At 46.5% G+C, this 26,631-nt stretch overlaps 1 protein-coding gene across 1 annotated transcript in view; it reads right to left on the bottom strand.

The window, feature by feature from the left end:
- Positions 1-410: 410 nt before the first annotated feature.
- Positions 411-26,631, bottom strand: part of cpped1 (calcineurin-like phosphoesterase domain containing 1) — a 36,533-nt gene continuing 10,312 nt past the window's right edge. The window contains exons 3-6 of the mRNA XM_030340422.1: positions 25,379-25,551; positions 23,966-24,085; positions 23,046-23,178; positions 411-1,623 (exon numbers count right to left, since the gene is read on the bottom strand). Of these exons, the coding sequence (XP_030196282.1) occupies positions 1,394-1,623; positions 23,046-23,178; positions 23,966-24,085; positions 25,379-25,551 (656 nt within the window). The 3' untranslated portion in view covers positions 411-1,393. The remainder of the gene's footprint in view (positions 1,624-23,045; positions 23,179-23,965; positions 24,086-25,378; positions 25,552-26,631) is intronic.

Here is a 26,631-nt window from a genome sequence, read left to right as displayed (position 1 = left end):
AATACTAATACATAACTGGACTGATGGAGAACTTTTCATTTGGTATCTCAAGGACGCTTTGCAACAGAAAATGACGATGCTGAAATGAAATACATGGGAAAATGATACACATGATGGTTTAAATAGTGCGCATCCAGTACTCAGAAATTCATGAATAATATTTTCAAGTAGAGGCTCTTTCTCTCTTCCTCTCCACCCCGCTTGCATCAAGATGTTCCTGATTGATTGATTGAGATAGAAAATCTCTCGGTTGAAGCAGCTACAAAACATGTTTTTTTACTGCACTTGAACACACTCATTTTAAATAAGTTTAAACCAAAGTGAAATAACGTGCGTCATTCTTTGATATACTTTACAGACACACTTGATGTGACCACTAGACTTAAAAAAGAAATCAGCATACAAAGTTGCATCGTTTTGGAGTTTTTAATTAAATTTTGTACAGACTCATTTTAGTATTATTATTATTGATTATTATATGCAATGAATTCTCCAGGAATGTCAGAGGTTTTCTACATAGTTCTCAGGCATGTCACCAGACGTACCAAAGGCCTATGCTTAGGAGCTCCATCTAGATTTATAGCCAATGAGATCATCTGATTTGATATCACCGGTACTACCAGTCTACCACTATTCAGCGATGGATCACTTAAATACAGACACACAATTTTGGGATATGAACTTAACTATTAGACGTTGAACTAGTTTTGAACAGTGTTGTTTTATGACATGCGATCCGGATACATTAATCAATCAACCCCAACCGGCCTTCGTTAGAGTCATATTCTGTGTCCTGGCATATGAGCCCCCTCCGGCTAACACAACAAAGGACCAAACAGAAACGATCAGGTGAGGTGAACCAACGTAGCTTGTAGTGGAGCAGCAAAGACCTCGACAGAAAAATAAGCTGCATAGTTGTGAGACGATAAAAGCTTAAAACGATAACATTTTTGTGCTGACCTTCTTCTTATTATCATTTTCTAACAGAAAGGGAATAAAAACCTATTATGTAACACACACCAAAACCACCAGTGTGATAACGGATTGCAATACTGTTAAACTTTAATGGAAGAACCATTATTCACTGTCCTAGAGACACGAGTCCTGTCCCTTTATCTAGTATAAAGTTCCTGAGGTATAATAAGGAAGTATTACGATCCCCCCCTCCCCCTCCACATCACCATTCAATCGTTATTTCACAACGGATTACAAAATCAAAAATCAAAACCAAAATCAAATACTATCACGGCAGTCGAACCGGTCCTAAATCGGAAAACCTGTCTGATTCGTTGTCACGATCGCAGCCATCATCCCGATGGGTTTGTCATGACCGCAGCCATCATCCTGATTGGTTCGTCACGGCCTCGCCCCGCCCCCCCTTCCAATTGGCCGGTCACGGCTGCTGCAGGAGCCTCCTGAGGTCGAGGTCCATGCCCTGGGCGGCCAGCTGCTCCAGGCTGTAGTAGCGGTGGAGGACGGCGTCGGCGGTGACCACCACCACCCGCACGCCGTGGGCGTCCCCGCCAAGCTGGCAGCCGATGGCCGAGCTCACCACCATGTCCAGGCCGTCGTGGGCGCCGCCCGCGTTGCGGTGGTAGTGGCCCGAGAACACCGCCTTCACGCCTGGAGATAGCGGAGAGAAGAGAGAAGAAAGAGGTCCCAGGTCAAACTCAATATTCAGCTTCAGAATTGCTTATATATCTTAATTCAACTTTCTTGTCTTTTTTTTTCTTAATGCTTATCCTCTATTCTCACGCTCCTTTTCCCATAAAAAACTGAAGAGAGAGCAAGAGAGAGAGAGAGAGATGGGGTTTGATACGGAGCGTGAGTGCTCACCTCGCCTGACACTCCCATGACAGGATGTTACATGTTTTAGTCCTAAGTGACGCACGGCAGAGGCAGCTCAGAACAAAGGCCCTAAAAGCATATAATCAACATCAGAGAGACCAGAGGAACAAAACAAAGTGCTGCCGGTATGGCCATACTCTGGTAGTGCAGAGTCGCTTTTCAGTGTGCTCTTCTTTTTGTGTTAAAGGGGTCATATTATACCACTAGGTGTGAGTGTGATTAGTCCTTAGCCTTTTCGAAAATCTGCCCCTTCCGACATCATTAGTGGGCGTGTCCACCTAGATCTGTGCAGGATGAATCAGTCTACAAGCCTACCCATTGGACTGAAGTAAACGTTGCTCATCTATCCAGCATAGATCTAGGTGGACACGCCCACTAATGATGTCAGAAGGGGCAGATTTTCGAAAAGGTTTGTGGCACCTGGTGGTATAATATGACCCCTTTAAATAACCGAAAGAAGATCAGAATTGTTTATTGTGTTGGTTATTATATAAGGGGAACGCTGGGAGAGAAAGTAGTCAGGGAAATTAGACATGAGATCTGTTCCTCAGTCGTAAACTAGGCGGTTCCTTTGTGGCTGCGTTCCTTCCTGTGGAGATCAACCCTCAAAGCTCAGTTTTCTTTAATCATTCAGTCACGCTGCTGTTCCTTGTGACTTCCAATTGGTATAAATAGAGGAAAACTCACAGAGAGAGATATAGAAAAACACATAGCAGGAGAGAGGGAGAGAGAGAGAGAGAGAGAAAAAGTGAGAGAGAGAATCACGATGTGTGATGTGTTATATTACAGAAAGCAGCCATTTTAAGAAATGCTGACTGTTACAAATTATAATTTGTTTCGATGGAAGTTGCAGAAAAAGTTTGCATCTCCGTCCCTCAAAGAACCATTCAACTTTATTTTTCACATTAACCAGGGTTACAGGGACCCATCACTTGTAAATGAGCCTCAAAACAGTTTGGCGCGGTGACCAATTTAGTGCTCTGAAAACACTGGGCACCGTGCTAAATGACCTTTAAAAGAAAAGACACGCACTTCCTCAGACGCTTTTGTTTATCAAATGCCTCAAACTCACCAGTGACCGTTTTCACTTCTCACTCTGTGAATTTGCATATTTCCTGAGCAGGCCTGACCTCTGAAAGCCGCTGACGGCGTGCCTTGCAGAGTGGGCCAATGCTTCCCTGGTGGTCGGGGAGGGAGGTTATTTTTTGGCCGTGACTTTGCTTCAGCTGATTGGGCTGCTTCGGCGGCAATCCCCAGAGCATTTCTCAAAGCCTAATGGGCGTGTTGCAAGGGAGTAATTACCGTACGTCGAGAGAAAAAAAAATGAAAGTCAGGCCTAGCCTAGCATTTTGTGCATGCATTAGGAGAGCACCTACAGCGCAGCTTCCTGGAGGTTCAGGGAAACTTCTAGAAGGAGAGAAAGAAAGAGAAGAAGGACGGAGAGGACCGGGCAAAACTTAGATAAAAGGAACATGAATGAAAAATAAGTAAAATATACACATATATATATATACATATATTATATATATATATATATATCTGAGTGGAGGCTGGTAAAAAAGTGAGGGAGGAAGGACTGCGTGCTTGGTTGCCTTTGGCCTGCTTGCACTGTTAGGGGCGTATGGTGGCATAAGTATGTGAGACTCAAGTTGTTTCAGGGTGTTTTGGTAAACTACAAAATAGTAGGGGGGGATAATTATGTGAATTGATACAAATCCACCAGTGGCAGCATTGTACTTTGAAAGCTGGTGGGCTGCATGTCTTGGACTACAAGTGCAGAAGGAAAGGATGCAAACCCAATTAGTCAAATCAGGCCATCTCTTAATTTGTATAACTAAATAAAAAAATCTGGGCCTATCATTGGGCCTATTTTTTGACTGAAGCTATTGATTGTAATTTGGATATGTTTATTTTCATCTATAATTGTTGAAAAATGAAGAAACAAGACCAAAAGTGATGCCATTTAAAATGCATCATGCTCTGAATCATTCACTAACAATAACAGTCACTAACTAACATCTTTTCCACAATATCAAACAGAACGGTCAGAGTAACAAACAATTAAAAGAAAAGAACATTATTTCACAACTATTTACATGGGCTGTAAGCCTAGCATTGTTTGAGGCAAATGTGGATGTTAATGGATGTTTCAGAATGTTGGTCATGGTGTTTGTTAAGCCAGTTAAGATTGAGGGACTTCATTTATAGATCAAGTCAATCTTCCTCGCGGGCTCCGCAGCTCGTCCTCGGGCAGCCCTGCCCGGCCAAGGGCACTGCAGCCCGGCCGCGGGCTACGGGCAGCTCCACAGCCAGGACTCCTGCTTATTGGTTCATAGCGCAGCCAGGACTCCAGCCTATTCGTGAATAGACGTAGGCGAGATACAGTTCACTTAGCTAGTCACACCCACTCAGAGGAGGACGTTCCTCCTCTCCCGTTGAGCTCCATGTTATTCACCGGCCGCCAACACTTTCGGGGAAATGAATGGGAGTCAATGGAGGCTGAGGGAAGAACGTCCTCCCTGAAGTAATTGTCAATAGGGGATAGGGAGTGCTAATGTCGCTTTACCCAGGGAAACAAACAATATACCAAGGCATTTAAGTAGTCATATTTAAGGGCATTCATTCATTACAGTAGTCTGGTCAATCTAAATGTTTTTATTCTCAACAATGTTAAGGAGGATCTTCCTCCCTCTCCTTACTGGAAAAGCCTCCACTGATATATATATATATATATATATATATATATATATATATATATATATATATATAGAGAGAGAGAGAGAAGGCAGGAAAGGTACAGATGTGAGAATCGGGATTCTTGCTCGCACAATACCATAATAAATGTTATCAAAGCTAAATGAGTGGTCCCAGTCCTATATAGAGCGCAAAGGTTTGTTCATATCGTTTGCATCTACGATGTTCTGTTCTTTTTGAACAGAATATTAACTTAAGAAATAATGGTAGAACCGAACACCAAGGCTAAACCATGCAGAGCTCCGGCATTTCGTACTGCAATATTTACTGAATCGCAATACATATTCAATATGTATTGTCTCGTCGCTGTTGAGAGAGAGAGAGAGAGAGAGAGAGAGAGAGAAAACCTGAACAAACTTTGACCCCATTTTATTTTAGATTACAGTCCACATTATCAGCGACACGGTTTGGTCCCAGCCTCACCCTACAGCCGTGATTCAGAACTGCTCCATCCCAGTGATTACACACTCAGACTGATTGGCTAGCGAGCATCACAATGAATGAGTGGAGGCTGGAGGGAGAACTAACTGTTTTGTAGTCGTGCACACTTTCTGCTGGAGGGTAGTCAGGCGCTGTCGGAGCTCTGAAGCATGTGCACTGCACACACATGCGCACACGCACACACATACAGACACACACAGACGCAAACGTGCACTCTCCCGCAAACACACACACAAAGGCGCACTCTCACACACGCACATACATATATAAACGTGCACATGCATAATCGTTTGAATGTGAATCCATGCGCTTTCCAGAATCCCTAAGGTCTGACGATGCAGTTGGCAACACACATGTGTGCATTCCTGCTTGTCACAAAGGGAAAGAGGTGAAAAAAAGGTGTTGTTCTACTGCAGGCTTTGGCAGAGGAATTCAGGTGTTCTTTGTAATTATTTGTGAGGCGGGGAAAGTCTGCCTGCGTTCCGATTCCCTCTCCAGAGAAAACGACGAGCCAAAACCAGCAAGAAAAACACAAAGTTTGCGATGAGAAGAAAAGGAAAGCCTGCATCACAGCGTTGCACCCAGCTGGAGAATCCCACTGGAGGCCCCTGCTATAGAGTACCCCACTGGAGGCCCCTGCTATAGAGAACCCCCGCTAGAGCCCCCCGCCTTCCCCGGAAACTTGCGAGAACAAGGGCCTTCCCTCCGGGACGATCTCTTGTGGACGCTAGCTCCCCCCCCCCCCCCCCCCGTGCTTTAGTGTCGCTACTCTATTAGCATAGCAGATTTTCCCATGAATCATCAATTCCACATCGCTGCCGCCATTTTAATTACACAGCCCCCAGATGACGTGTTTTCACTCCAATTGATATTAATGGTGTACATTGCAGAGGAACAACGTTGCTCTTAGCCCTCAACCTGCTGAGAGCTAAGAGCATAATGAATCTAAAGTGAGGAGCAGGGACTTAACGCTGGGGTCAGTTCAGGGCGGAATTAATTTGCAATCTAAACTCTGGACTGGGGGGAGGTCCTGGGGAAATATAATTGTCCATCCAATTTAAAGTTAATGTTGTTGGCAATGCTCACCATGTCCTTGGTTCTTACCCGGGCGGTTGTGGACCTCCAGTGCTGGTTCATAATGGAATACCACAATCTGGATTCCCGCACCATACCAATAATTCTTCAAAAAGCTGTTTTTGTCCCCCTCATGATTCTAGCTATGCCGATTGGTTGCCCGGAATGCCGTTCATCTTTTAACTCGAGCCCTGCTCAATTGTCGTTGGTCTGTATGACAAATTGCATTGTCTACATTAATTAATAACATACCAACCATCTCCAGACTGACTCTAGTATGAATGAGTGGATTTATTCAGATATGCATATTTCTAAACATATTTTTGAGGAAATGCGGGAAGAGCCTTGTACGATTTATATTAATTAATTAATTCCCACCATTCCCATCTTCTGTTGCTGCTTAGCTCTCCTGTTGAGCCACCTTACCATGGTAGCCAAGGGAAAATCTTACAGCAGCCAATTACAAATCACATGAAAGTCAAAGATATCATGGAACCCACTAGCCACGCATCAACATTCACTTTTATGGCTAACCTTTGGTTTGGAAGTCTGCAACCTTTCACATCAAAAATCATGAAATCAATTACATTTACATGAATGTCTCGTCAACACTTTGATCAACTTACAATTAATTGAGATGCATTTCATTAAGCACTAGGCGGTGTTTCGATCAAAGACGCCTACAGATTAGGCTGCAGACATGGGGGGGAGGAGCCGAGTATCTTCTCCCTGAGAGATAACCACTACAGCTCCATGCCCCTCCGAAGCCCCTCGCAGGGAGTGCATGCAAATCTGGTGTGGAAGCCACCATCCACCCTGCAAATGTAAGCTGGCAGAGTGGTGTGGCCCATACCTGGCTAGCCTCCGGTTAGCATCTATAGGCCCAGGGATTCATCATTAGGCCACAGCTGTCATGGCTGTGACTCGTGCAAAAAAGTTGGGGTAGGTGTGTGTGTGTGTGTGTGTGTAAGTGTTATTTCTGTGTGTGCATTAATTTGCGTGTGTGTGTGTTTGCGTATGCCTTACTGTGTGTGTGTGTGTGTGTGTGTGTGTGTGTGTGTGTGTGTGTGTGTGTGTGTGTGTGTGTGTGTGTGTGTGTGTGTGTGTGTGTGTGTGTCTGTGTCCTTTACTACCTAACCTTGGTTATACTCTGAAGCAAAATACCATAGAAAAAGTAATAAATATTCATCGTGTCTGTGTGTGTATGCGTGTGCGTGTGCGTGTGTGTGTGTGTCTGTGTGTCTGTGTGTGTGTGTGTGTGTGGTGGACAGTTTCGTGTGCGTGTGTATGTACACTTGTGTGAATCATACAAATGAGCGTCTGTGGTTACCAATTTTTTTGTTTTTATATTTTGCCATATTATACAGGACAGTGTAGATTGACAGGAACGGCAGGACAGAGAGAGAGCGGGGGGGATCAGATGACCTGCGGCCAAGGGCCCAGGCTGGGTCCCATGAAGAATAAGCCCTGATAGTATGAGGGCTCCCAGGTAAGCCACAGGGCGCCCCATTAGGTGCTGAGGTTGTTGTTGTTGCTGCTGTTAGTTTGTATGAGTTGAAGGGGAGGTTGGCGAGGCCAAGCGGTCTCCTATGCATGAGACATGGCCCTGTGTTTGATTCTGCTCACGGATCGGGTGTACCGGACACAACAGCCTTGATGGACGAGGAGTTACATGCACATTTTAAGTGACTGTATGAGCACACCCTTGATCAACGTGTATGCATGTGCGTGTGCGTGCGTGCATGCGTGTGTGCGTGCGTGTAACTAATCCACAAGTGGTTCTCTGCGACTTTGATTACAAACAACCAATATATAATCAAGTATAGAAGGTTTCAGCAAATACCAAATGTTGGTATTTGATGTAAGCTTTAGCTCCGTCGCGGAAAAATCCCCAAAAGCCAAGCGAAGGATAGGAGAAGATAAACCACACAAAGTCCCGTTCGCCTTAGCTGGACAGAAGAAAATGGACGTCCCACGGGCTCTCCGCTGATTAGACCCCCCCTATCAGACCCCGCTCTGCCAATAACAGCCCCCCATGGGGGACAGAAGGGGGCTGGGGAAGTTCCTACGGTTTGTGGAGGTTTTGCGGGGATGGTCGAGTGTCTGACTCACTAGCGTGTTTGCACGCTGTGACAGTCTCCCATCGCCACTGCCCTGCCGCCGGGCAGAGAGGGAACTACCATTAGGGACCTCAAGCATGCCCAGAGTCAGCTCTCAGCTCACGAGGTCCGGACCTCTGTCATTTCATCTAGAGATATAAATAGAATTAGAAGAAACGAAGAACAACTGTATACAAATTAAGCGGTTGATAGCCTCTAAGATATGAGTTACCGCTTAATTCAGTCGTGTGAGGCATCTGTTGTTGCGTGAGCTGAGCACAACCCCCCTATCGCCTCACTATTGTTCCAACCTTGGCTACTGCCCTGTTCTCAAGTCTTCTGAAAGAGAGGAAATCACATGCGGGAATATCCACAGGAACAGATGTAGGATTTAAAGGCACCTTATTTTATCTACCAGGTGGGAGAAGTTGGTGGGAGGGATGGGAGGGATCCATACGCAAGACGGATAGATACAACTCCAGCCTCCCAGTTGGCACAGTCCAGCAGAAGGTGAAGACGAGTTGGACTATACCTGGAAGTTAAATAGGCGCCCTTTAAAATAGATATAAAGGAATGTGGGAGATGATTACTGGGCATCAAACAGAAGCAAAGATTCAGTGATTCATTTTAATTGGACATTGAGACTATGTTTGGATATAGGAAGTGTGAGGAAAAATTCACAAGTGTGGTGCTGTATGTATTAGTCTCTTCACGTTCATGCACACAGACCTACACACACACACACACACACACACACACACACACACAGACGGACAAATTGTTCCAATTTAAATGCAGAAAATGACTCTGGTTCCCAGTTCGATTTACCAAGGGCAGAGAAAGCTCAGCGGGGGGGGTGGGGGGGGGGGGGGGGTTAACCAGGCTGACCTCTAGCAGCTGCATAGGGGGAATATCGTTAGCCAATGGGAGGTCACCAACCAGAACCAACCACCTTCCTCCGTGCGCCACAGTGGAAGGCGGACCTTTGAGCGATGGAGATGGTGTGAGAAGGTGAGATGCTTCGCCGCTCATCACGGCAGGTTCTCATAGAGGGCAAGTGGTACCAATGGCGTTTTAGTGGCGGCTTCATGAAAGCGAAGACCCCCCCCCCCCCCCCCCCCCCAGCCGCCAACACACACCGCAGCGGCCCCCAAGCAGCATCGTTAACCCTGCTTATACCTCTCTCTCTCTCTCTCTCTCTCTCTCTCTCTCTCTCTCTCTCTCTCTCTCTCTCTCTCTCTCTCTCTCTCTCTCTCTCTCTCTCTCTCTCTCTCTCTCTCTCTCTCTCTCTCTCTCTCTCTCTCTCTCTCTCTCTCTCTCTCTCTCTCTCTCTCTCTCACTCTCTCTCTCTCTCTCTCAAGTTAAGTCCAGTGAACAGGTTAGCCAGCTGTCAGCTTGGAGACGTCATGGAGGCAGATCTGTACAACAACGGCCATATTCTTTGTTTGTTTATGTTTTCCAAATGGTCCTGCGTTGTGGATGTCTTAAGAGGCGTGTATTTTGGCATCACAGAGGAGACATGATCCTGTGGGTCTTCCATAGGTTAGCCCAGCACCAGCACTGATTCGGGTCGATGAATTCTGGAAGAAGCGCTCATGCAACAAACTGTCTTGCAGCCTTTTGAACAGCAGCCTTTTGATTAGAAGACCTCCTCTTCCCCTCCAGTGATGTTGGAGTGTAGTGAAGTCAGCTGAGAGGGAAATCATTACAAAATGTCCACCATTTTCACATAGACACTGTCTGAAACGTGCTGTTGTACCATGGTAGGCTCTCCTACAGTAGCACCACTAACCTGCGCTTCTCTGGATGGTAGGGGAAGCTTCACGCTGCCACCCTTAGAGAGCCTATGTAAACCGGGAGGAGAACCCAATGCATGCTCCACAACAGACGGGGCCTCTGTCAGGGGGTTTGAACCCACGACCCCCTCGCTGGGAGGCTCCCACGGTGCGAACCACCACCTCACCTAGTTCAGTACAATGTCTCAGTGTTGCTCTCAAAACGGCCGACGGGGCCAGCAGGAGAGTCCCGGTCCCTCAGACTAAGCCCAGTTGTTGGACACTGGGACTGATCATCAGTGTACACACACTGCCTACCTTTTGTAGGCCTCTGCTCCTTAATGACATAATAATTCACTGTCAGTTGATAAAAGTTTTCTTGTGCAAATTGAATAAAGATAAATAAAGTGAGGAGCCTTGCTGGAAACGGAGACCTATCACCCTGTTTACCGTCTCTCTCTCTCTCTCTCTCTCTCTCTCTCTGAGATGGGAAACGGATTGTGAGTCTGTGAGGCTCCGGTCTGTGAGAATAGAAGAAAAGCAACGGGAAGAATGAAGAAAAAACGATGACTAGATGTTGAATAAAAATATAAAATGAATTCTGTAGCTGAATATTGAGTCTGACCTGTGAGGACGAAGCGAGAGCAAAGGAGTCCAGCTCCCTCAAGCAGTCTTAACGGGGGAGTGAGAGGACGCCTGCATACCAAACAGGAATAGCAGCACAAAGAATCCACTGAATAGCAGAAAAATATACAAAATAAATATGAAAAATAATTGCTAAAAAATCGAGGTAGGCACTTCTTCCTGCAAGAGGCTTTAGATGCACGCATCCAACCAAATAGATGTATATTATATTTCATAACCTCAAAGAAATATAGAATTTAATTACGTGACACACTCTCTCATATTCCTATTCACACCAATCTGCATTCATATTCCTAACCTTCGGAAGACTGAACGGGCCGCGTGAGTCCTGGAACCTAAGAGGTCTGTCGGCTGTCTTTCCACCGGGGGGGACAGGCCCCCTGGTGTCAGGGGCCCCATTACGGTACCCAGGCTGTCCACCGCTGAGTGCTCTAATGGTGGCAGCCAAGTATCAAGACCCCCCAGGGAGGCCCATGTCAAGGTGGTGGCGGGCGGAGGTGCTGGTGGTGATAGAGATTCTGCTGAGTTGAGTGGCAATGTCAAGGACCCTTAGAGGAACAAGGAAGCTATCTTGTGTATCAGGATGGATGTTTTTGGTTGAAGTTGCATTAAATGTGTTTCTCTTTCGGATTCTTATTATTTTCCTGTACTTTGGCAGCCACACTCATATTTCCTGCCTGGGGTTAATAAAGCAAGTAATATATTTTCTTTATTTTAGACGACAGATTTTAGTTGTTTTTTGTTTTCCCTCCACCAAAATCGTATTAAGACATCGTCTCACACAGACTTTCAGATACAATTCGAAACCATGGCTGCAGACCTTGAATAGATTTGTGTTTCGGCCTTGCTTCAATTCAGCCCAATGGAGTGTGACCCATCTGAGAAGAGAAAGTGAAATGAATACGCTTTTAGCAATCCTAGACAGATTCTCGTTAACTGAACCCGCATAAGTCGTGTTCTCGGCAATAAACCATTGTCAAATCGACTGTGATTGAAGCTCTTGAAAAAAAGGTATACGTTAAATGTCTAAACAGGAGGGCAAACATTACACGTGCGACTTTTCGTGCATGAGGCTGCACAAGACTGAACACGTTGCAAGCCACGTTTCATATTCAACGTATGAATATGCAAACGATCCAAAAGGTAGGCTAAGCAGGATCAATTCTAACAAAGCGATCTGTGTGCTTTATTCAAATCATCTCCGCTGATTTGCCTTCCTATAATCCTGCAAGTAAGTAATTGTTTGGAAATGAATTCCAAAACAATACTGGCTTGCTTTAATTACGTGACTAAGAAACTAAACTTGCAACATCAAGAGCTATAGACAAAGCAAGACACCCACTCGAGAACATGACATTATCCTGACTCATCAGAAGGGACTCTTGTTTGGGGGACACAAAGAAAAAGGCCTCAGAGCCTTAACAAACTTACTAAACGTAGAGAGGCTTCCTTGATATGTTTGGTGGGACTTTGCCAAACTCACTAAAGCTATAGATAGGGTTCCTGCGGACATTTAGTGAGTCCTTGCCAATCTCACTAAATGCATAGAGGCTTCCTAGACACGTTAAGTGAGTCCTTTCTACAATCACCTAACGTATGCAGAAAGCGTCTCGTTAACAGCAGGGAGGACACTGGGCGTGGCATGACAGACACCATACAATGATATAAATCCCTCACAGCATCAGATACAGGACTAGAGATCCCCTTCCCCCCAACCGGGGGGGGCTGGGGGGGGGGGGGGGGTCAGTCTTCGGCAAACACACTCGCACACACAGCCACACACACAGACACAGAACCCCCCCACACAGACCCCCCCCACACACATAAACACACACAGACCCCCCCCCCCCCCCCCAACACACACAATCAGCCACACACACCCACACAGACACAGACATCCCCACACACAAACACACAAAAACGCTAATAACTAGTGGTGCCTGTTGTTTTTCCCCCGTGGAGATCCCATTTACCTGCCAGTCGGCTGACTGTGCTTCTGTTTCATTGTTTCCATCGTGTTTCCTTTCGCCCTGATAACGACTCCCGTTCAGGGACGTGCCCCGCATTGACAGCTAGCGGAGGTTCTGGGAGCTGTGTGTGTGTGTGTGTGTGTGTGTTTGCATGTGTGCGTGCGTACGTTTGTGTGTGTGTGTGCTTATCCATGTGCATGTTTGTGTGTGTGTGTGTGTGTGTGTGTGTGTGTGTGTGTGTGTGTGTGTGTGTGTGTGTGTGTGTGTGTGTACGTGTCTTTGTTTGAATATCCTTGTGCGAATGGAGTTGTGTGTGAGCCTTCCCACAAAATGCCCAGAGTAAGCAGTGGTTGGAATAAGGAGTCTGCGAGCAGCGCCAGCAGTGTGAAAATCATCCCGAGTCAAAGTGAATTGGCGTCAGGGCTGCAGAAATAATGAAGCACGCACCAGGGCCGGGGAAATCCCTCCCCGGGGAGCCGCTTGGCGGTCTTTATACCCTCGTTTTGGGGAGGCGGGCGCTATCCCCCACTTTAATTACCACATGGCTCCGTCCTGAAATATTCACCACAATCCCCAAACAATCCACTATTTATTTCAATGCGAACTATGCTCGCAGTGTTGAATGGTTATGAGAATGGCCGTACCCCCCCCCCTAGTATGAATCCCTTAATAGACTTCCTTGTTGATTATTATTGTATTCTCATGCTTCTCTCTTTCTCTCTCCATCTCCCTTCTCATCCCTCCCCTCTCTCCGCTCCATGTCCTGGCCATGGATCAGGCGCCAACCGCCCCGGAGAGAGCTAACAGTTACCTTGCGCTAAGGGTTAGCTAACCAAGTTTCCACCTGGTCCCTAGGGCAACCTCCTTCCTGTGATTACCTCAAGGACGATCGTTCTGTCAAACCACTTTGTTTCTCTCTCCGTCTCTATCTCACCCTCTCTCACCCCTCCTTCCCCCGCATCTCGTTCCCTCTGTCAGAACCAACTAGAGGCCATTCTGGGCAAATCTATCATCTGCACATCTGACGGAGATGGGGGATTTGTATGAAAATGAGTGTGTGCAGTGCGTGTGTGTGTGTGTGTGTGTGTGTGTGTGTGTGTGTGTGTGTGTGTGTGTGTGTGTGTGTCTCAGTGCTGTGCATCTGTGTGTGTGTGTGTGTGTGTGTGTGTGTGTGTGTGTCTCAGTGCTGTGCATCTGTGTGTGTGTGTGTGTGTGTGTCTCAGTGCTGTGCATCTGTGTGTGTGTGTGTGTGTGTGTGTGTGTGTGTGTGTGTGTGTGTGTGTGTGTGTGTGTGTGTGTGTGTGTGTGTGTGTGTGTGTGTGTTGCACGCGGGCTGTCATTAAAAGAGCAGGACCGGGGAAATAATTCATCATGAATGGTGGCGCTGGATAATTTGCATGACAGAGAGATCCAGGATGATGTAGCGGGGAGTGGCCTCTCCCGGCCCCGGCACCCCATAAATCAGCCTCACCAGTCAGTCAAGACACCACGGCTCCCCACCTCCTCCCCCTCCTCCTTCCTCACGTGGCCTCGAGAGACACACACACACACACACACACACACACACACACACACACACACACACACACACACACACACACACACACACACACACACACACACACACACACACACACACACACACTTTACATACCCACACTTTACATACCCTCACATACATGCCTAGAGACTAACATGTTTACCCACAAATATGTACAAACAAACACGCACACATACTAAAGTAGAAAAATCTCTCTTCTCTCAAGTGACTGGACAACCACATATATCATAGAACATAGACGCACTTTGTGCACATTGTGTAACGGTCCACAGACACACACACACACACACACACACACACACACACACACAGACACACACACCCATATACTCCCTGACATGTTAGCAGTCGATGTATGCACACAAATGCCTGATGACAGAAAGAAGACGCACCCCCCAAGATAAGCAAGTACGCAAATAGGCACGTTCTGACACTCATGTGTATAAAAAAAGACTAATTAAATGTCACACGCCACTAGTGGATGGAGGGACGGATTAGGATTGTATTTGCCATCTTGCCATCATCCCTCGGATGAAGGGATCCATCCACACCACACTGTATTTGTCAGTGTGGTTCCACTGAACTCGTGGTCTCAGCCAGCCTTGGAGTCAGCTGCTGAGACTATCAGTGAATAATAAATAAGCCTAACAGGCCAAAATGACAGCACTTCCCCCAATGACGCCTATGAGATTCACTGAACGCTGCTCTACGACGTCCGGAGCTCAGAGGGTTCCTCTACACGTTACAGCAGGCGGGTACGTTTGTGGCAAGGGCCAAGACCCACAGTGACAGTAATGAAAGATAATGTTTTTTCCTGGATGTCCATTGGACGGTAATGATATGTCAACAGGCCATTGGCCGGACCCTTTACAGTTACTCACTCAATTACACTGATTTAATACGGACATCGGCCAACCCCCACACAAGCACAGAGAGCGGAGAGCATTACCAAAACACACACACATGCAAAACAAAACACCCAAACACGCGCACACACATACAAATACAAAACACCCAAACATACACTCTGGAGTGTAAAGCCTGACACCGTCTGTCCAAGGCGATGGTGTTTGTGAACAAGCATATCCATCACTCTCTCCCATTAGTTGATCGGGAGAGAGACACAGACAGCCAGAGAGAGAATGATTGGAGGAAGGAGACAGGTAGAGGTGAAGAGACATCAAAGATGAAAGATGGGTGCACGACCACGGGAAACGAGACAACGGAACAAGAGGGAGATGGAGTGAGAAAGTGGAGTCTACATGGTGTGCACCTCTTAGAATGACCTACTGCACCGCTGCTGAGGTAATCTCCTTCATATAGCATTCAAAGCGATGAAGAATAAATCTCTGTATTTAGCTGACTTTGAAAGAAGACAGAGACAGAGAGACAGACGGAGAGGGACGGAGAGAGAGCGAGAGAGAGAAAAGGGGAAAAGGTAAAGAAAAACATGAGACAGAACAAAAGAGAGAGAGAGCACCAGGAGATGGCGATAGTTAGAGTGAGATAGGAAATGAGAGGATAGGTGCGAGTGAGACGGAGGGTGAGCGAGACAGAAAGAACACAGATATACAGAGAGAGAGAGCGAGACGGAGAGATAAAGAGAAAATGGAGAGCATTATTCATCCTCCTCATCATTAAAACAATGGGGTTAAAGTCTTAGCCGTGCCCTCTTATCACATCCCCCCCCTGGGTGATGAATGTGTCTTCAGCTGGGAACACTGGAGCTCCCTGCGCTGCTGATGCAGAGGACCAGCGGCAACACACAGAGAGAGAGAGCGAGAGAGAGAGCGAGAGAGAGAGCGAGAGTATATGGTGAATAAGGGAGAGAGTGCATGAAAGAAAAGCTGGAGAGAGAGATCGAGATCGAATGAGACAGAAACAATAAAAAAGAAGGTGACAAGGGAGAGAGAGAGAGAATAAGATAATGAGAGAGCAGTAGGAGGAACACAAAGCAGGCTGAGGATCAGTACTTACTTTGCCTCTAATTAGCAACGTACGACTCAGGGCCGCCGGCCATGCTGTGGCTCCCGCTGTGTTCCCTCTCACCTAGCAGTCGGTGTTCATTTCTCTAACGTGGGTTTGGATGTTACCGAAGGTTAGCTGAGAGTGGCACAATTTGAATGTGTGACTCTGTCTGTGTGTGTGTGTGTGTGTGTGTGTGTGTGTGTGTGTGTGTGTGTGTGTGTGTGTGTGTGTGTGTGTGTGTGTGTGTGTGTGTGTGTGTGTGTGTCATAATGAGTGTGTGTGAGAGAGTGATGAGTCTGGGTGTGCGAGCATATGTCTATTTGAGTGAGACAGACTCACTCACACAGACACAAGCTCACGTTAAGGTATACACCTTCTGCGTAATATAGGTCACGCGTTGTTTGCGTTCATTGCAACAGAACATGGTGACCATATGGGACCGATCTCCTAACTGCAAGCAGCAACCTACATGGATGCCCAGGTAGTTTGTGTTGTGTGTGTGTGTGTGTGTGTGTGTGTGTGTGTGTGTGTGTGTGTGTGTGTGTGTGTGTGTGTGTGTGTGTGTGTGTGTGTGTCGTACATAGTAAATGGACTGCACATATATAGCGCTGTTCAAACCAGTGGCCACTCAAAGCGCTTCACAATATTACATCCAGAATACAACATTCAACCATTCATGCATACATTCACACACCAACGGCGGTGTCAACCATGCAAAGTGACAGCCAGCTTGTCAGGTGTAGTTAGGGTGAGGTGTCTTGCTCAGGGACACCTCGACACTCATAGGGGCCAGGGGTTGAACTAGCAACCTTCCGGTTACCAGACAACCCGCCGTCAACCCGCTCTCAACCCGCTCTACCTGCAGAAGAAGCAGGTACATATGAGAAAGTACATGCATACAGCCATGTGTGTGTGTGTGTGTGTGTGTGTGTGTGTGTGTGGAGGCTGCACGGATCATGGCTGTTGCGGGGTGATGGTGGAGGGGGGTGGTGGTAGTACGGGAGGAGGTGGTGACGGGGAGAAGCCGTTGGGTGGTGAGAGGGGTTAATTACAATCCTCCATCAGGGTGAAGACCAGAAGTGGTGGTTGAAGGATCATTCCTGGGGAGCCGCTTGCTTCCTCACAACCCCCTCGCTGAGATGATTCACATGGCCGCATGCCTGTACTCCGCAGAGCGCGAAACCTAGAGGTACCTCTCTGCCTCTGCTGGAGTGCCTCTCTACCAGAAGATCAAAAACACTGCTGACACTGCCACTAGAGTGGACGATGGTGAGCCTGTATGTGTCTCTTCGTGGAATGCGAGAATCTATCACTGAGTAGTATAAATGTAAATGCAGCACCATCAGACATGCACTGCTTGAGCAGACAGTGATGAATGACTATCTGTCAGAAGACGGCGGTAAGGGCACCCCCCTTGCTGCATGTCCTCCCCTCTCTCTCTCTCTCTCTCTCCCATACCTTCCTGTTAAACTCTGACTGTATCTTTCATGAATAAAAAATAAAAAAACGCAAACAAATATTGTAAAAAATAAAATAAACAAGACAACGGTCGGAAGACTAGGGTGTTCCACAGTGGGGTGCACCCTCACCAAGTATCGAGCAAACACAAACAAAATATTACATAAATGAAAACTGTGAGAAGGCAAAAAAAAAAAAAAAGGGATAACTGGCTCTTGGGTTGAAGTGTGTTGGCATGGCAACTAGTGAAGCAGAGCGCTATCAGCATGGTTAGAGAGCATCAAATCAATGTGATTACGCTGAACGCATGTTGAGACATTGAGCAAGAAAGACATAAGAAAAACACAATTCTAATTCTTGAGCTCCGAATCGTTTGCTCATGTCCTTGATTGTGAAACTGCCGATGATAATGGGTGATTATTATAATAATGGATATTAATGATCCAAATAATAACAATAATCATAAAATAAAAATAGGTATCCACAGTAACACTGTGAATACCTTATAAGAATTATTTTTGGTAATCCAATAGGATATCATCGCTATCAACTGTGAATAAGTAAATTGGTACTCTGTGATTCAAGTGACAGGGGTGATAGGCGTCAGGGTGGGGGGGTATCACTGGGACACGAGCCCCATGTGCAGCTGCTGTGCGGTGATAACATGTCTATTCCCCAAGTAAGCCATGCATTAAGACACAGCTTCATATAATAATGTCAAAACAACACACTCGCACGCACACGCGCGCGCACACACACACACACACACACACACACACACACACACACACACACACACACACACACACACACACACACACACACACACACACACACACACACACACACACCTATAGACAGAAATAAGTGGTTGGAAAATGTCTTCGGTGCGGAAAAATTCAATGCAAGGTAATTCAGTGCTCTCCGTTCTCACCTGACGCTGCCAGTCAGGGGGTGAATAGGGGGGGGCAGGGGGGGGGGGGGCACGGTGTACCTCCCTGGTAGACGTGGAGTCGGGCCGGGCTCAGATACCTGCCTGACAGAACACTGTGCCAAACCGCCCTCACACTGCAGAGTTCGGCGGCCCACCAGAAGTAGAATAACACGGAGGAATACATTTCAAGAACAACAACAAAAAATCCATCATCTCAGCGGACACCGCTGACGGGGCCTGGCTTGCCCGCGGGTACGGCGATGAGTGAGGGTTTGATGCCAGGAGAAGTCTCACAACCACCTGCCACCCTAACGAGAAGCTTAAAGGCAGAGCGGAGAGAGCTGCTCCCATCAGAGGTTGCGGCTGTGCTCCGGGGGGGAACCGCACCAGGGCTTGCCCTGGTGCGGTTCCCCCCCGGAGCACAGCTGCTCCTCTGATGGGAGCACTGGGGTAAGATGGACGACTGGAGCCCTCCTCTAAAACCAGGTTCAACCTTTACATCGATGGTTCACACTGAATTCATGGTTGGGGTTTTACAGAAGCACTAAAAGTGCTTTGAGTGTGACAAAATACGGTTCAATACGTGGAACCGATTCCAAGACAAGAAACTAAGGCATCCCCGCTGAAGTGCAAGACACTAGTAAAGATTAAATCGAGACCAACATGACGTAAGATTGAGGAGAATAAGCAAAATCTGCAAAAACGAATAATTGAAGACGATGTTTGATTTAATTCTTGCGTATGTTGAGACATCATAGATATGCATATTTCCCACATAAACGTGACCATAATTGGCACACAGTTACCATCACCCATTGTCAGCTAAATGGACTACAGACCATAATAGAACGTTCTGTACACTGTCTCTCTACATCTCTTTCCGTTTTGTGCGCTTCTGCAATGCGCTACACACACAACCTCTCTCATTTGTGTTTGTGTTCTTTAAAGAGAAAAAGACCGAGCCGCTTGTCAGCCCTGCGGTGACATGTTGCGTTACCATGAGGAGCTCCAAACATCTCAGGCCTTCTGTGTACCAAAACATGGACGACAGCGGGAAAACCCATTTATATATTACAGAGCTGCCTTCCACAGAGCAACCGCTATAAATATTGTCTTGCGGTGTAGGAGTATGTACGTGTGTATGTGTCTGTGGTACGTGTTTGTGTGTTTGCATGTCAAAATATAAATATATATATAACTGCAGTTGAAAGTTTCAAGGCCCAAACAAAAGCGCTGACTTTAATTTGACTTCTGCTAGACACTGGGGGTAAGGGTGTAGCGACTTAGCACAATGTCTTGAAGCTCTGAATATGTGCCAACTCCCGGGCCCAAAATATTTGTGTTGTCAGTTTAGCTGTGAGTTCATAATGAGATGTTAGGACCTTCATTAAATTAGTGAAAAGCATAAAAATAAATATACATTCAATTGGCTCCTGCTCCTTTTTATGTATTGCTTGGTTGGACTAAGATTACATAGGATCAAGGGACTAGAGTGAATTGATTATGGTTTCTGAAATACAGCATCTGAGGGTCTATGGATCATTGATTATGTTAACATACAGTATCATTAGGAGAGAGGATACTAAACATCATCTAGGATTTGGGTTATGACTATGTCATGAATCAAGTGAAAGAGTCACTGAATAATGAATTAAAGAAATTAACTGTTCTTTAATTCATTAAGCTTTTCAGTATCTTTATTATCCTTTACAATGATTAGTTCTTTTTGGATAAAAATCCAAAAAATATATCTAACCTACTTAGTCTGAAATCCATAGTTGTTGAATAAAAAGTTACTCGTTTTAGGTCAAACAAACTGATCGACCTAGTCCTTATCGAAACGGCCTCACTTTCCAGCCTCAGGGGCAGCATGCTAGCCAACTAACTATGCAGTAAAGAAAGAGTTATCCTTAAGAGTCTCGGCTGAACTAAAAGTCACCCTACAGCCTCTTGCTTCATCCATCTTGACAAATCTTTCCTCAATAGCTGACTGTTCCTCTCATCCTTCCAGGGGACGCTGGAAACAGCTCCGGGGCCTCTCGTTATGGCCCCTATACTGACACGTGTCAATGGCAGCGGGGGACTAGAGGCCATGGCTACAAGGGTGTTGAGCTCTGCTCTCCAGAGAGAGAGAGAGAGGATGAGAGGGGAAACATTAAACACACCTCCGCCCTCAATCAAAGCCCCCTCACTCCCTGCACACACCCGCATGGATACAGGACGCACACTCCCTCGCTCTCTCTCTCAAGAACACACGTTCATATACAATCTTCACACACACACACACACTCTCTTCCACACACACACACACTCTCTCTCATGCACACAGACATATACACATACATGCTCTTCATACATGCACACACAAATGCACGCACGCACACACACAAACCCTACATCAGATTTTTTTTACCCTTACTGTACACTGCACTGCTTTAGAACATGTCTGTCGTCAATAATGAATGACCGTGTGCACGGCCCGTATGTACTCTGAATCCATAAGGGCCACGAGAAGTGTGAACGAAAGTGTAGAGGGGGAAAAGAAAGGGGAAACGGAAAATAACAGAGGCAAAGGAAGCCCCCACCTCCCTGTACATACATTAACACCAAGCACTGATGTGTCCGCACTCTCCCCCCCCCCACACACACACACACACTACCCCACCACATGTCAAAAGAACAGAGGCACGCCTCGCTTTCTTGTTCCCCCAAAGGGATAGATCACCCATTACGTTACATAGAGAGGAGAAGAAGAAGAAGAAGAAGAAGAAGAAGAAGAAGAAGAAGAAGAAGAAGAAGAAGAAGAAGAAAAAGAAGAAGAAGAAAAAGAAGAAGAAGAAGAAGAAGAAGAAGAAGAAGAAGAAGAAGAAGAAGAAGAAGAAGAAGAAGAAGAAGAAGAAGAAGATTAAGTAAAAGAAGCAGAAGAAGAAATAAAAAATATACAGAGGGAGGTCAAAGGACCAGAAATATGATCAAATGTTTCCCATACGGAGATGACCCTTCCAGATTAACTGAGGGTTAAATGTATTATCTCGCCAACAATTTGATCCAAAGGGTGTGATTTTCCTTACATGACATGAATGAGCAGGCTAGAGGTCGTTAGGGCATCTTGCTCAAGGACGCCTTACACGTAGACTGTGCTCATTTGGGGTTCAAAAACGGAACCTTTTGGACTGGGGGAGCCAAACACCCCTCACCGCTAGACTATTCTGTCCCCCTTAATTAAATCCACGGCATCCCCCTTAAGAGCTTCACCGTGGATCACCTTGAAGCTTGGACTGAGAAGCATGGACAGAGCACCGTGAGAGAGAGAGAGAGAGAGAGAGAGAGAGAGAGAGAGAGAGAGAGAGAGAGAGAGAGAGAGAGAGAGAGAGAGAGAGACAGAGACAGAGACAGAGACAGAGACAGAGAGAGAGAGAGAGAGAGAGAGAGACAGAGAGAGAGAGAGAGACAGAGAGAGAGAGAGAGAGAGCGAGTGAGCGTGCGAAAGTGCGAGCTAGCGTGTGAGAGCGAGAGAGAGCGAGAGATCACGAAAGAAGAACGAGAGGGGTAGATAGTGAATAAGTGAAAGAATGCATGAAAGAAAAGCCAGAGAAAGAGAGAGAGAGAGAGAGAGAGAGAGAGAGAGTAAGGGTAGATAGACTAGAGAATGAGGAGCATTCAACATATAGAAAGAGTCAGAGACAGAGAGAGACAGAGACAGAGACAGAGACAGAGACAGAGAGAGAGAGAGAGAGAGAGAGAGAGAGAGAGAGAGAGAGAGAGAGAGAGAGAGAGAGAGACACACAGAAAGAGAGAGAGACAGAGAGAGAGAGACACACAGAGACACGGAGAGAGAGAGACAGAGACAGAAACAGAGACAGAGACAGAGAGAGAAGGAGTTACCCTTCCCTACACCTCTCTTCAGCCCGGCCCGTAAGCCCGTGACAATGGGCTGTGATTGTGGAGAGTCGTACCGGATAGAGTGCCGGGCGGCGAGTCGATTAATTTAATTAGGACGCTCTTGCGGGCACGCTGGCCCCTGTTGCTAAGGCTAATGGCACGCTAATCCTGTCGGCCTCCGCCACAAGAGCAGGCTTTTAAGCTGGAGTTTTAGCCGGGCCTGGGTTTGGGTTATCCTTGGGTTTGACAAAGGATTCCTGACATCCTCTGTTTGCAGCCCTGGGCGAGATTCAGGGGGAGAGGTGTAGGCCACGGGAGAGCAGACTAAATTAATTAGCATGGAGAGCAGCAGGGATGTCTTCCGGCAGTCTGAATCTATATTTATAATTTTTTTAAGTCAAGACTGCATCAGCTTAATATACACATGGGTCACCCTCATGTCACATCTCCCTCTACAAATCCCAAAAAATATATTACATTTTTTTCATTTGCCAGATGGCTTACAGTGAAGAAATGTTGCAAAGGAATGCAGAAAACCAGATAGAGCTTCACAAACTTGGGAGCCGTGTCCCATATCACCTGAACAGGTATAATCATTAATCCGCAGTGTGAGTGGTTTAATTAAACGCTCTTTACCTGCTGCCTTGAACTTCTCCAGGAGGCGGGGCCTGACGTCCTTGTGCAGGTTGAAGTAGTCGTCGTCCTCGTCGGGGGTCTTCAGGTACAGAGGGATGTGCTGGAACACCAGGACGTGCTTAGGCCGGGGCTCCTGAGAACACACACGCAATCACACCCACACACACACAAGCACGCAGCCACGCACACAGACAGACAGCTGATTGATGGGTAGATCTCAGAACGGACAAACAGGAAATTGAATTGCTACGTCATGTGGCGCCAGGACACAAGTCGGCTATTATCTGAACACAAGGCACAAGTGTCCTCCGGACCCCCTGAGTCACATTACATCTCACCTCCTGAGCACCTTCATAAATCAGCCTGCCCTTATCTGTCTCTCCCTCTCTTTGTGGACCTCCTTTCAGCCGGTGTCACCCAAATGTGTTGAAATGATCCTTTGTCGGTTTTTGGAAAATCTGAGAGCCTGCACTCAGTATTACCTTCCGGTGTTTTGCTTCAGCTTCATGTCTATATATATATATATATATATATAAATCTTTCCTTTCAACAATCATAAAGTACTCAAACAACCGGTCTCTTCCAGAAAAACTTTAAGTGGCTCGCCTCTTTGTAAGCGCTGACTCAAAATTACTTGGCTTTTATTAAAATTAGAAATAAAACCCTGACACCTTGCTTGCTCTCGGCCTCACATGAAAGTCCCCTCAGATGAAGTCTCTTGAGAGTCTGAATCCAAAATATAAAATCTTTTTCAACAACATGTTGAAAACAGCAACAAATCATATTGAGCATAAAATGTAGAATGTCGTTTAATTTTGTCCCGACAACCAACAATAAAGTAAAAAAAAAAAAGAGATGTATTTAAACAGAAATACAAGGAAACTGAACAAAATGGGGTGAAAAACATTGCAGCAGCTCACCTCCAAGCAGTTGTGTAGCTGTTGGTTCAGCCACACGTCCTGGGCCTCCTTCAGCGCGGGGCAGAGCGAGGCGTCATAGAACAACTGGGAGTTGAGCACCAGGCACAGGACTCCACCCACCTGGGACGGCCCCACACACAAATCAAACCGGAGTTAGCAGAAACAGCCGCAGAAACGCTGAATCAGGTTTACAGCCTTTTACTCTGACGTTTAATTGTAGCGTGACAGTGGGGAGGGTGGATTTCAAATGATAGTCTTTATGGGGGTTTACACATCCACCGCATCACACCTGCTGCCTTTGAACGCATCTCTTGGATAAAAGTAGCAGGGATTGAAAATATATCAGCTGCTAATCATGGCCTAATTACAAGGGAATCAAAGTCTCCTAAGTATCGTCAATAACAATCCCAGTGATTGTATTAATAATGCCTGAGCAATAAAAAATCTGTTTCCATGCCTTCTCCTTCTCTTTGTCTTTTTAGACTTGTACTACCTATTACTATTATTATAAGTACTTTAATTTGATACGTGAAACACCTACTAACCCACCTCCACCCCCCACCCCAATTCTCTTTGTACGTGAACTCCCTGTTTCAGTTCAAATCAACCTCAAATTCAGGTTCAATGGAGAACGGACGAGGTGTTTTCCCAAGGGTTACGTCCCACGGCAACTTTGTGATGCTTTTTTTATGTTTGCGAGTATGCACTGTTGAGAATTGGCGTTATAATCAGCAATCTCCCGGATTAAATGCACCACCCACTGTCTCGTTCTACTACAAATGTCCTAGAAGCGTAACCCTCTCTCGGACATGGCCATCAACATAAAATGCTACCCAGACAGAGCTTCACTCATCAACACACAGTGGCTCATTTTCAGACAGACCAGAGGCTTGCATGATCTTTTTAAAAAGGCTCCTGCCGCCTACACATCTGTACTTTAGGCAGCCACTTTTACAGAAATCCAACCAGAGCCAAGTCTGTTTCAACCAATCACAGGTCAGTTAATTTGTCCGCTCCTGGAACCATAACGAGGAGGTCTTTTGTCATGTATAGCTCAGTCTGACGACTCTGACCCATGCGTTGCTTTTAGCTTTTAGTAGCTCCCTCGGATTCGTGGCTCGATGGACCACCCATTGGTCCATCGAGCTGCCCGTTTCATCGTTTCTCGCCCAATCATCTCGCCCGATCAAAGCTCAAGCAACACCCGATTGACCAGCCCTAATTGTGAGGGTCTTCCTCCAGTCCCTCTTAAACAACGAAAGTGTCACAAGAGAGACTGAAAAGCAAGGCGATGCATAGCTTAACACTGTGTCCTGATTGGTCAAGGTACCTTGGACTCGGTTCTGGATCTCTAGATCGGGCCCCTCAAAAGTAGCCTTGAGAGATGACCAGCCCCCCAGCGGTGGCACTCACCCAGAAGCTGAAGTAGTCGTCCCCCCAGTCCTGGCAGTACTGCTGCACGGTGGCCGGGGTGGGGGTGTTGCCCAAGTCGTGGTTGCCGCTCACAAACACCAGCGGGATGGAGGGGTCCGTGTCCTCCAGGGCCCGCTTCAGGTCCGCCTCCTGTCCAGACCTGTAGGGGGAGCCTGGGGAGAGGGAGGGAGGGAGGGAGGGGGAGAGAGAGAGAGAGAGAGAGAGAGAGAGAGAGAGAGAGAGAGAGAGAGAGAGAGAGAGAGAGAGAGAGAGAGAGAGAGAGAGAGAGAGAGAGAGAGAGAGAGAGAGAGAGAGAGAGAGAGAGAGAGAGAGAGAGAGAGAGAGAGAGAGAGAGAGAGAACAGAGTGTGAGAGACAATCAGAGAGGAACAGAGATTTTCCAGTTCATTTCATACATTTCTCAGTACTTTCTCTGGTCTTGCCCCAATGTTCATATTCCTGCATCGTGCTTTCCGTGCGGTTGTATATCATGTGATTAATGACACAGCTTACCTAAAATACAATAATGTTCGCTTTAGGCAATATTAGCTGCGTCTTTTCAACTGAAATTAAGGGAGAGATAGAGAGAGAGGGGGTGGACGAGTGGGCGAGTGAAAGCAAAAAAAAAAGAAGATAAATTGGTGAGTGAGCGCAGTGCTGGGTGATGAAGAGGAGTAATGTAAAATAAAGGAAAAGATAAAGAAATGGACAGAGAGAGACGGAGAGAGAAAGAGAGGGACAGAGCGCAATAGAGACAGACAGAGAGAGACAGAGGTGGACAGAGAGGAACAGAGAGGGACAGAGAAGGACTGAGAGAGACTGAGAGAGGCATACAGAGACAGAGATATAGACAAGAGACTAAGGGAGAGACCTAAAGCTGGTATAATTGGAACGGGTCTAAGGATGGCTAAGGAGTCGGATGACAATGACACCAGTAACAGATTGTTGATCAATACCATGAGCTCACTGCAAAGCCTTCACCGACATAAAGGCATGTTATCAGTTTGTTCCATGCACATGATATTGGTCATTCTGAATGCAAGTGATCAATCAAAACACAATGATCATTCTGAGCATATTGGTCATTCTGGGAAAAACATGGTCCTCAATTAGCATAGCAAAGCTGCCATTCAGTAGGTCCTACCAATTCTACTACTTCCTGTTGCACCGACCACAGCACTGTTGTTTCTCACAGTGCATCTGTTCCGAACAGAGAAACAAAACTGGTTACAACCGGAGGCCAGAAGAAGGGGC

The sequence above is a fragment of the Gadus morhua genome, chromosome 18 (assembly GCF_902167405.1).
Source record: "Gadus morhua chromosome 18, gadMor3.0, whole genome shotgun sequence".
In the NCBI taxonomy this organism is placed as follows: domain Eukaryota; kingdom Metazoa; phylum Chordata; class Actinopteri; order Gadiformes; family Gadidae; genus Gadus; species Gadus morhua.
This window is presented reverse-complemented; position numbering and strand designations above follow the sequence as displayed.